At 44.5% G+C, this 12,239-nt stretch overlaps 1 protein-coding gene across 4 annotated transcripts in view; it reads right to left on the bottom strand.

The window, feature by feature from the left end:
- The window catches only part of APLP2 (amyloid beta precursor like protein 2), a 57,708-nt gene extending 48,552 nt beyond the window's left edge, over positions 1 to 9,156 (bottom strand). For all 4 annotated transcript variants that reach the window (XM_070399773.1, XM_070399774.1, XM_070399775.1 and 1 more), the window contains exon 1: positions 8,964 to 9,156. In XM_070399773.1, coding sequence (XP_070255874.1) covers positions 8,964 to 9,068 — 105 coding nt within the window. In that variant the 5' untranslated portion in view covers positions 9,069 to 9,156. The remainder of the gene's footprint in view (positions 1 to 8,963) is intronic.
- Between the last annotated feature and the right edge of the window lie 3,083 nt (positions 9,157 to 12,239).

Here is a 12,239-nt window from a genome sequence, read left to right as displayed (position 1 = left end):
ACTTAATAACAAATTCAAAGAAATGGTCATAAGAATGCTTACCATACTAGAGAGTGGAATATAGGAACTTGGAATTTCAACTAAGCGTTAGAAAGTATAAAGAACTAAGTAGACCAAAAAAAAAAAAAAAAAAGTCAACAGACCCGAAGAATACAATAACTGAAATGAAAAATACATTAGAAAGAATCAACGTCAGATGACCTAATACAAAAGAATGGATCAGTGACCTGGAACAGACTCATCCATATACAGTAGAGATATTAACAACAAAGGTGTCATGGGAAAATAGAAAGAAAATGATGACCTTGACAATAATGGTGCAAGCTGGTTTATGCTAGATATTCATATGGAAAAGAGAAATAAAAAAACTGATGCTTCATAACTAAACAAAAATCAGTTCCAGGTAAACTGTACTTTCAAATGTGACAGGCAAAACAAAAGGCTTCTAATCCACAACCACAGTAGAATAATAACTATATCCTCAGAGTAGGAAAGGACTGTTCAAATCAGACACAAAAAGCACCTACTGTAATTTTAAATTACTTTGAAAGAAAATAATTTAAAAAGAAAACAAACTGGTAAATTAGACATTAAAATTAAGAACTTCAAAAGACATCATTAAGAGAGTGAAAAGGCAAGCAGGGAGAGAACAGTATTATCTCAATAACCTCAATCTGGAAACATCCCAAATGTCCATCAATAGCAGAACAAATTGTGGTTTCTTCATACACAATGGAGTACTACACAGCAATGGAAACAAATGAACCACAGCTATACTCAACAATACAGACTCTCAAAACCATGTTTAGTGAAAGAGGCCAGATGCTAAAGAATACATACTGAAGGATTGCATTTACATAAAACTAGAGAACAGGAAAAAACTCAAATATGGTGTTAAGGAATGAATGCTTAGGCAGTAAAACTATAAAGAAAAGCAGGAAGCAATTACATGCAATAAAAGTCAGGGTAACAGTTACTGGAAAGGGTGAGGGGGGCTGTTCTATTTCTTGACCTTGGTGGTAGTTGCACAAATCATGTTTTATGAAAATACACTGGTGTGTGTGTGTGTGTGTGTGTGTGTGTGTGTACTTTTAAATTTTAAAAACTCAAAAATACCCAGGGGCTTCTGATGTTGGGTGGCCAGGAATGGTGCTCTGTATGCTGGGTGTTTTCAGGAGTATGGCACTACCTCTACTTACAGTTCAAGTATCTTAGCCATCTTACCTTCTAAAATATCACAAAACACCATCAAACAATGAACACTACACTGATAAACCAATATTTATTACAACTAAGAGCCAGAGCAAGTTTCTCTGGAATCCAAAGAGATGACAGAGCTCTCTCTGCATGCAAACAGGAATAGGAATGCTCAACTCCCAACTCAAAATAAGAGTTACCTCTGGAAGGAAGGAAGGTTACTGGCATGTGGAAAAGTTTAAAGGCCTATCGTAATGTTTTATTTCCATATCTATAATACTTTAGTTGTTTCAAAAAGAAAGGCTAAGACAAATATGGAAGTGTTAAAATTAAACTAGATGGGGTGGTGAATATATGAGTATCTTTTATATATTTATTACATTATGTTGGAAATGTTCATAATTAAAGGGAGTAAAATAAAAGGTCCTACACTCTTATCAGCTCATTTTTCCAGGTAAAAATTCTGCTTCAACTTAAGCAAGTCATCAGTTAGCCTTCCAGAAACAAAGTCTAAAATATTCAAAAATACTATGTTCTAGACCACCACCACTAAATCCCAGGTTTTCTTCTTCTCTAGGCTAACTATCATCCGGGTCTCATATCCAATTTTTCACATACTTCATCATCCCGGCCATTTTATTCTGAATACCCCCCAAAATGAAGTGCCAACATCCTAATAACTGCACTGTGTGTGTTTCCTCCAATGTCTCATTTCGCCTTTTAATTCACGGACACTCCTGGTAAGAAAAAATTAGGTCTTTTTCTTTCCAGTTAGCCCAGCTATAGAACTACCCAAATTGTAGTAAGCACTGGGTTATCTACCCAGTATCCACAGCCTTCTTTCGCAACAGAACCCAACCCGAAGTCTAAGTGATCACAGAGGTCCCATTCCCCTCCGGTTTGGCTAGAAGCATCTGACACAATTCTGCCCAGTAAGACCCCCGCAGGGGGTCTTGTGCTGGTGGGCTTGGAAAAAGGTTTCTTCACTCTTAAAAGGAGATATACAAGAAGAGACAGTCTCTTCTTCTTCTGAATGCCGGCACATCAGAGCATGCCCTGTGGAACTGAAAGAGCCATGTTGCAATCACGAGGCTTTAGGCCAGTGATGGCGAACCTTTTGAGCTCGGCGTGTTAGCGTTTTGAAAAACCCTAACTTCACTCTGGTGCCATGTCACATATAGACATTTTTTAATATTTGCAACCATAGTAAAACAAAGATTTATATTTTTTGATATTTATATTATATATTTAAGTGCCATTTAACAAAGAAAAATCAACCCAAAAAAATGAGTTCGCGTGTCACCTCTGACACACGTGTCATAGGTTCGCCATCACTGCTTTAGGCGAAGGCAGACTGAAAAGGTTGTGCTGAGCTCTCGACAAACCACCCCTATGGGTGGCCTACTCCAAATGCTGGGTATCTTTTCTCTAGACCACAATCTTATCCCAGTCATTGGCTATTGAATCAACTTCTTCCCAATGTTTTGTCTATCAACGAGGCCAGTGATTGTCAATCTGGTACCCGTAGTATTTTCTCTTCCGAATAACCCCATACCGAGAGTTTTGTAAGACTCTCCACATGTTTTCTTAAATTTTTTTGCTGAATACAAAGATGAAGCAAGATTATTATTTTTAAAAAGGAACCTGCACATGCCCTGGCCAGTGTGACTCAGTGCTTGGAGCCTTGGCCCACAAACTGAAGGGTTGTGAGTCTGATTCCTGGTCAAGAGCATGTACTTGGATTGCAGGTTTGATCCCCTGCCCCGGTTGAGGCATGTTCAGGAGACAACCAATCGATGTGTCTCTTTCACATAAACGTTTCTCTCTCCCACTCCCTCTTCCCTTTCCACTCTCTCTCTCTCTCTAAAAAAGAAAAAAAAAAAAAGAAAGAAAAATATCCTTGGTTGAGGATTAAGAAACAAAACAAAACAAAAAAGAACCTGCATATTTAAAAGGCATTAAAATTCAAAGTTTGCCCTGGCTGGGTGGCTCAGTTGGTTGGACCATTGTCCCAGAGACCAAAAAGGTTGTGGGTTCAATTCCTGATCAGAGCACATATCTAGGTTGCAGGTTCAATCCCAGGTCAGGGAGCATATAACCATTCGATGTCTGTGTGTGTATGTGTCTGTCCCTCCCTCTAAAGTCAATAAACATATCCTCTGGTAAGATTTTAAAAAAAAAAGGCACTAAAAGTTTTTAAAAAGCCATAGAAAATGTAAAACACAGAGTTCCCAGTAATTACATCCTTCAAAGATAACCGTTGGTAAAAGTTTGGCATATTTTGATTCATGATAGGTAGTAGTTCCTATGAAATTAGTTTTTTTCAAAGAAAATACTCCTATCAGGATTTTTGGTCCTGGGAAAGATAGGTAGATATACATAAAAGGAAATCTGCAGCCAAAAGGGCAAGATTATGAAACATCCTGATGTAGAGGAAAAGAAAGAGCAACAGACTTGAGAACAGGACAAACAGACTCAACCCTGGCACTGATGCGCAACCATAAACCCTTGGCCTCCACTGACTCCATTTTTAGGTGAGATAAGAATACCTACTTCACCAGCCTGTTTGGGAACATTTCTGAGACAGTGTGCTAGTGGGGTTTTTATTTGCTGGAGCTTTGTTTTGTTTTGTTTTGTTTTTCTCTTCTTGCTCAGAAGAATCACCTAGGAAGCATTTGGAAATGAGAGTCCCAGATGCCCTCACTGAGAATCCCTGGGGTGGCCTAGAAATCACAAGCAAGGGCATTCACTAGAGTAAAAAGCACTGTGCAGGACTTGTTTTTACTGCTGTGCTGTGTAACAGCTGACACCAGGAGTGTGAATAACAAATGAGAATTCCTATTTTAAAAATAGATTTCCGTTATGCTTAAAAAGATGTCACTAAAAGAGACTTCATGGTACTTATGGAAGAAAACGTCCCTTAGCAAAAGGAATTATTAGTTACATTTGAAACAAAGGACTGGAACTCATTTCTATCCCAATGCACCTCCATGGTTCCCCTTCCATCTCGGGCCACAGATCAAGGTATACTACATTACAGCAGTAAGCATTAGAGTAATTTCATTTTTAAAAAACAACTCATGAAAACTAGATTGTGGGAGATTTCAAATCCTCTCAAATTGCCCCCTCCATAGAGACTACATGACTGGGCAAAATTTTATCCCTATTTTTTATCACACAGGTAACTTTATTTTCTTTCAATAGTTCAGTTTAGGACAATTCAAATGAATACTTGTTAGGTACCAGCTTCAATATGCAACATGTGCCACTGATATAGAACACATGTATCTGGAAGATCCAGAAAGCTATGCACCACAGAATGTCTGCTGTGAGGTTTCCCTGAGTAACAGGATTTCAGATTCTTTTTCATTTCTCATGCTTACATGTATTTTATTTTTATTTTTATAATGAACAGCACTACCTATGTAATATTTAAGCTTTAAGTTCTTATTTCAAGAAGAAAATGCAGGCTGGCGTGGCTCAGTGGTTGAGCATCGACTTATGAACCAGGAGGTCATGGTTTGATTCCAGATCAGGGTAGCAGGCTCTATCCTGGGTGGGGCATGCAGGAGACAGCCGATCAATGATTCTCTCTCATCACTGATGTTTCGATCTCTCTCTCCCTCTCCCTTCCTCTCTGAACTCAATAAAAATATATTTTTAAAAAAGAGAAGAAAATGCAAAAGCCTGAGAATTCAGTAAGGGTACATAATATAAAGAATGCTAAAAGGTTTTATTTTCCAAAGTCAACAATATCAGAGGAGTTTAAAAAACTGATTTTTCTATTTGGAGAAAATTAATAACATTTCACATATTCTGCCAAGAATTCTAAAGCTCTTTAGCTTTAAAAATAACCATGTTTTCAAATGCTTTATATTATTGGGTCAACTGACAAACAAATACAGACAGTATTTGATTTGATTGAATCACTGCATCAATGTTAAATTTCATTAAGTTGATAACTATTCTAAGGTTATGCAAGACAATGTCCTTGGTTCTTAGGAAACATACAAGGAAGTTTCCAAAGGTAAACAGGCATGATATATGCAACTTAATTTCAAACAGTTCAGCAAAAAAATGCATAACAGAATGAATGATAAAGCACATGCTAAGTAGGGGAAATGTTAACTGGTGAATCTGGGTAAAGGGTATGAGAGCTGTTTGTACAATTTTATGTAAGCTTGAAATTTCTAAATAAAATTTAATTGAAAAAAAAACGACAATAGAGATAAAATAACATTCAAAATTGTCCTAAGAAAATACCATCACACTGGACTGACTTCAAGCAAGAGTTTATTGGGGGAAGAGGGGTTGGAAAGCAATATATTTAAATTGTGCTAATAAAAACACATGCAGGACCAACTCAAGCAAGACATGAAATTAGCAATCCAGGCCAGCCAGCATGGCTCAGGGATTGAGCATCAACCTATGAACCAGGAGGTCACAGTTTGATTCCAGGTCCGAGCACATGCCCAGGTTGCAGGCTGGATCCCCAGTGTGGGGCGGGCAGGAGGCAAAAGATCAATGAGTCTCTCTCATCATTGATGTTTCTCTCTTTCTCTCTCCCTTCCTCTCTGAAATCAATAAAAAAATTTTTTTAAAGGAGCAATCTAGTAGAAATATGTGAGCCCTAGATGTAGTATTTTCTAGTGGCCATATTAAAAATTAAAAGAAACAACTAAAACTAATATTAATATATTTTACTCTGCCAATTCTAAAATATTATGTAATACTCTTTGTAATACTTTAAGCAATAAATCAAAACAAAAACAAAAACATTAAAAAAATAAAATATTATCATTTTAATATAATCAATGTAAAAAGTATTGAGATATTTTGCATTTTTTCATACTAAGTCTTCAAAATCTGGTGCGTATTTTACAATTACAGCACACCTCCAGGCAGATGCTAAATTTTCATAGGAAATATCTGATCTGCATTTATATTCAATAAAATGTACAGTTTAGGATGTGGATTCACATAGCCAAGCTATTTCAAACATAGCTAAAAGTTTTCCAATCACTGATTTGAGTGTCAGTCTTTAAATGGAAAAGTAAATTAATTAAAATTAAATATAATGGAAAATTCATTCCTCAATCTCACTATCCACAACTGCAAGCTCGGTAGCCACATGTGGCTACAACAGGGGGCAGACGGGTTTAGATGATGAAACGAATTCCCTCTATGAAAGGAGGACCTGACTGTTAACACTTAGTTTATCATAGTTACCAAAAGATTTCTAAGACAGTTATGATAAAATGACTGATATTCCTACCTGCAAGTCATAATCAGACATTCCCTATACCACCACTCAGAAATATCCCAACACAAAGCTTCTTTACCTTCTGGCTGCAGCTGTCACACTTTGAGTTTGACTTTTCTGAAAACTGGCTATCAATGGGCCCACTAACTTTTAAATGTGGCAGAAAGAACTCCAGCTCTGGCTCTCGTAAGTCTCAATGTCCACTTTATACAGTGCAGAGTTTCAGCACAAATGCCATTTGAGAATCCCAAATGGAAGCTTGCACACAACAGGATTTGTCTTGGATTTAAAAGAGGAAGTGACCCTGAGTACAGAGGTGTTTTTTTTTCTTTTTAAACAGGTGTAAGAGATTAATTCAGTCAACACCAAGCAACACTAAAGATTCTCCAATTAATAATTCTGTGCCAAGCAACTTGATCGTGGATTTGGCTAGAATCCCTTTGGCTAATCTCAATAAGGACCTTCCCAGAGACATCCACGCTTAGGCCATTCTCATCTAAATTAAGGCTCAGGCAATCTTTTGCCTGACAACAAAGAAGTAAAATCAAGATATACGCAAATGAATAAAATTCTGCCTGCTTGACAAATGAAAAAAAAAACAAAAACATTTGAAAAATAATTTAGTGCGGGCAAAGATATAGTTCCCAAGAACAGGCGTTATCATAAAATAGCATTTAGAAACCGTTCCTGGGAAACGTCTACTTCCTACTGCCTAGCCAGACTTTTCAACTGAACAATATTGTGGGTAACCATCAAAATCTAATCCACAACAAATCCTCATATTGTTAGTTCTTTCTCTGCAGGCATACCGTTGTTAATATTCTGCTTAAACTCGAAAGGACGATGTTCTTTACAACTGATGAATCCTTTATTGTGAATTCACCAGTGCCTGATGTTACTCATACCCCTGAGAAGTGAGGTAAGAGGGTGAACAATGGTTTTTGTCAGCTTTTAAGTTCTATATTCTATACAAAATCCCTTTTTCCCTTCCCCTCCCACTGATCTAACTTGCTTTCATGCGACATCATATTGGGGGGGGGGGGGTGTGTGTGTTAAAGACATATATCTAACTAACCATTGTGCAGAAGCTAAAATAATCATCATTGAAAAGTATTTTTATATCAACATGAACTATTTCTACTATTAAAATTTAAGTTCCCTTTCTCCCTACAGAATCGTGTCTTTCCCCCTAAACCTTTCCTTAAAGCTTTAAGCAGAATAAATACAAACGTGTTCAGCCAGTCCATCTGCAAAAGTTTGTTCCTGGTTAGATTTCTTTTCACCCGTGGAAATAGTTAAGCCTTCTGTAGAACACATTCTAACTTGCGGTTTTTATTAGAGAGTCTGTCAATTCCTATGTCATCAGATCCAGTCCCACTTCTCTCTAAGATCAGCTAACGATGCAGAAACTGTCCTTTTTAAAACAGTGAACAGGGAAAAAGAAATACCAACGACACAGCAGAAACACACTCATTCCAGCCAGCCCCACCGCCCAAGCGCCATTTCCAGAAGGCAGGTGGAAACGGGGTCCCCGGTCCCCCGCGAGCGAGAAGGGTTGCCGTGGCGCGGCGGCGACCAGGCAGAGCCCACCCGCACCCAGGGACCCGCAGTCCCGCGGCCGCGACGCCAGCATCGCCCGCAACCCAGGCCACTGACCCACCTCGCGGCACAAAAATGCTTACAGGGCTTATCAGATGCACAACTACTAGGACTTTTGGAAAATGACAGCAAAAAAAGTAGGGTAACCAAAAAAGAGCCTTCACCTTCCCTCCTCGGGGAAACCCACTCTCAAAAGGGAGCCACCCCGGCCCCCAGAGAAGGATCCCCCCATCCCCCCTTTTCCAGACTCAGGCAAACAGCGCTATTTAAGAATTCCCCTCCGAGGCCGGGTGCCAGCGCGGAGGACCTCCCGGAGAGGGAGGCAGGCGCGCGGCGGGCAGAGGGACGCCCGCGGCTGGGCAGGAGCGCTCTCGCCCTGTGCTCGGGACCCTCGGCACTTCCTCGGGGCCACGCCGGGGAGCTGCTGCCCCCCACACCGGAGCCCACCTCGCCCACAAAGGATGCCCCCGCCGCTGCCCGGAGGGAAAGCCAGCACTGTCCCGCGGGGAGCGCGCTGCCCACTCACCACCGGCCACCCCGAGGTCGGAGCTGCGGACAGACCGAAGCTCGCTTCCTCCCGGGGAGGGATGGGGGGGAGGAAACGCGGTGGCGTCTGGACCGCGCGGGGCCACAGGCGGGATGGAGGCTGCGGCGGCCGAGGCGGTCTGCCGCCCCCCGCAGCCCCGATGCCTTTCATTTGGCCTCTGCGGCGACCGAGGCGGCCCGACATCCATCCAGCGCTCAGCACTGCACCACGCAGGGGCGGGGGAGGGAGCGCCGGACCCGCCGCAGCCCGGACCCCCGCCTCCCCGCGCGGCTCGCCCCCAGCCCGCCCGCCCGCCCGCAGGCCGCGCTCCCACGGCGGGTGAAGAAGGCTGCGCTCGGGCGCTTGTCCGCTGCCCACCTCGATGTAGCCGGCCAGCGCCGCGGCGGGTGCCGTGAGCCCGAGCAGCAGCAGGACTAGGAACCTGCCCGTGGCCGCTGCGGCCGCGCTCCCGGTGGCCGCCATCCCTCCGGGTCGCTCTCGTTCGCGCTCGGCCTGAAGCTCAAACACGGGGAGTAGGACCTTTCGCTCCGCGACCCAGAAGCATCTGAAGCCTGTTCGTCGCCGCCCAGGGGGTTTTACAGCGACCGGAACTGACTTCACAAAGCCACGCCCTCCCCCTTCACAGCCCAATGCCGGCTCGTGGAACCTCTCCAAGACACCGCCTCTTGGTCATCCCGGACCCAATCAGAGAGCGAGAGAGCCTGCCCGGCCGCGCGCCAGACTCCGCCCCCGGCCGCTGGCAGCCCCGCCCCCGCCCGACCCGGGGCCGCGAGGTGCGGGAGTGTGCGCGGAGGTGTGCGTCGGATGGGCTCCCTGCCCGCTTCGGCCCAGGGTTCGAGCTCGCACAGACCGCCTCCACGCCGCGCGCTGGTCGGTCCCCGCCGCGCTGGTCACGCCCCGCCCCCCCGCCCCTGCGGGGTATTTTCAGATTCCTTTGGGTACCGCCCTCCTTTGGGTTCTGAAAAATGGTTTTATGCAAAACAGGATTTAAAAGCCAGGATACATTTTTTTCCCCAGTCCTGGCAGGTTACCGGGGGCCCTCCCCTAAACAGGGAAGGGTAAATGAGGCAGTTTCCTCCTCTCCCGACCCCTGCGCAGGGCGCGCCCCTTCCCAGCCGCTCGCCCGGAGCCGGCTTCGCCCTTTCCTCCCCGCGGTCCTGGGCGGTGTTTTGCACGCTTTTGACCTCTGTTCCTTGGGCCCTCTGCTTGCCCTTCCTTCCCAGGCCACTCGCGCCAGATTTGGCTGCCTCCCACTGGAGCCCAGTGGTTGCAAGGACCACGTTTGACCTTAAACCCAGACAGGTCGCCTTTCCTGTGTTATAGGTAAAAAGATCGTGTTGCTTTCTCCTTCGAGTCAAGATCATTGGCAAGAGAACAGCTCCTCTGTGCCTTCTTGCTCCACTGTGTTTCAGCTGGGAGAACGTTCTGCCGCCCCATTTCACAATTGGCACGCCCTCACCAGGCTTTGTTTTCTTTCAGTAGCCATGTGATTTATAACCCACCCTCTTAGAGTCCTCGCTAGTCCCTTTAAGGTTCAACCAAATAAACGGCAGGGCCTCTGTCCCAGAAAACAGTAAAAAGGAACAGGCCGGGGTCCATAGATGAAACAGAGCGGAGCAGGGAGAGCACTGGATTTTTCCAGCCTCGGTGCACGCCCTGCACCGTTCCTGCCGGTTAAACAGGCTCTGCCCCATTCCCCAAAGACAACCCACACCTTTCCATGATAGCCCTTTCTGGGCCTGCAATTCCACTCTCCAACCTCTACCTGTTGAAAGCATCTGCCTTCTTCCTCTGTTCAATTAGATGTCAGAGCATCACTTCCGGAAGCCTGAGAGTGCCGTTTCCCACCATAGCGCTTGCTCCCTTAATGATTCCCATACTTTGCTTATGACACTGAGGAGACTTCAGAAGGTCATACTGCAGGGCCCCCACGCAGGGGAGACCTCAACATGCTTCTGCAGCGTCACTTGTCCACCCATCCTCGTTCGCAGCCCTGGGCGAGGCCCCTGCTTCAGCGAGGCAGCCCTGTCCCACTCTGGTCTGGTCCACTCCACTCTGTCCTGCACTGCACCTGCGCTCCAGGCTGCTCCAGGCTGCTCCAGCCAGGGTAGCAAGTCTTCAGTGGAAAGGACAAGTGTGTTTCCAGCGCCAGAGGGGAGCTGGGTTATATAGACAGAAGTGCCCCCTTCACGGCATCCCTGATGGATCTGTCCTCATGCAAATGAGGACTCCAAATCCTTTCAGTTTGTCTGGTCAGGGTAGAGTTGCTCTGATTGGTTGAAGCTGCATGTGGAAAGCCTCAGTCCTATTGGTTGAAATAGGATTCCAGGAACTCCTTTATTAGGGCTGGCTCAGATGGCAGAAACAGTGCAGGCAGGCAGTTCAGCAGACGATGGTAGTTCCGTGCAGGCTTTGCCCTCACGTGCAGTTTGTGTGAGAGGCCTCTGTGGAGGAATGGCTGTTTGACTCTGTTTTGTTTGTTTGTTTTTGTTTGTTAAATTTGAGCAGTTAACCACCAGGGCGCCGTCTTAGTAGGTATCTCATCTCTCAGGGTCCATATACCAAATGAAACCAATTATGCTGAGTTCTGGTCCTAGTACTATTGCTGTGGACGAAAGTGTAACTTCCCCCAAATTCATTTATGTTGAAGCCCTGACTCCATCCCCACCATCCACTGTGATGGTGTTTAGATGTGGGGTCTTTGGGAGATAATTAGAATTAGAAAATGTCCTGAGGGTGGGGCCCTCATGATGGGATTAGTGCCCTTATAAGAAGAGAACAGAGAACTTGCTTCTTCCTCGCACCCTTTCCCGAACCCTCTCCCGTGTGAGGACAGAGTGAGAAGGAGGCCAGGAAGAGAGCTATCATCAACAAACCATGATCTTGGACTTCCCAGTCTGTAGAAATCAATTCCTGTGATTTAAGCCACCCAGTCTGCAGTAATTCACTATGGCAGCCAGAGCTGACTAAGTACAGCTATGCAACTGTGAACAAGCCACACCCTTCATCACTTGGACTCTCCTCTGTCAAGTGTGAAAATTAAACACCTGTCTGCCAGACGGCATGGCTCAGTGGTTAGCATTGACCTATGAACCAGTAGGTCATGGTTTGACTCCTGGTCAGGGTACATGCCCGGGGTTGCGGGCTCCATCCCCAGTGCGGGGCATGCAGGAGGCAGCCAACATCATTGATGTTTCTATCTCTCTCTGCCTCTCCCTTCCTCTCTGAAATCAATAAAAATATATATTAAAAAAATTAAACACCTGTCTCACTTCACTAATTTGTGTAATTCCATGAAAAATGAATGTACAATAGTGGAGATCATGAAGAAACTTTAAGAGGTGAAAGGAGGGTGAAGCAACACATTACCATGTACAAGTGTTTCTAAGAAAGTATGTGTGGAAACAGTGTCAAGTGACTGCGCAAGTTGCAGATCTGTTGTGGAGCCTTGAGTGTGTTTTGTAGTCCCTCTGGGGCCTGTTTCCCTGCCCAAAAAATCAGAGACTTGAACTTGGGGGTCTCTCTATTCCTGTGAATCTAAATGCAAGTGACATTACTGAGTTCAGAGGGGTGGCCCCGATATTTGTGCTTTTGGGACTGTCTATTGAAGACTGAGCTTTAGTGTCATGGGAT

This window comes from Myotis yumanensis, unplaced genomic scaffold, assembly GCF_028538775.1.
Source record: "Myotis yumanensis isolate MYYU_CA2020_CCGP unplaced genomic scaffold, mMyoYum1.0.hap1 SCAF_19, whole genome shotgun sequence".
Lineage (NCBI taxonomy): Eukaryota > Metazoa > Chordata > Mammalia > Chiroptera > Vespertilionidae > Myotis > Myotis yumanensis.
This window is presented reverse-complemented; position numbering and strand designations above follow the sequence as displayed.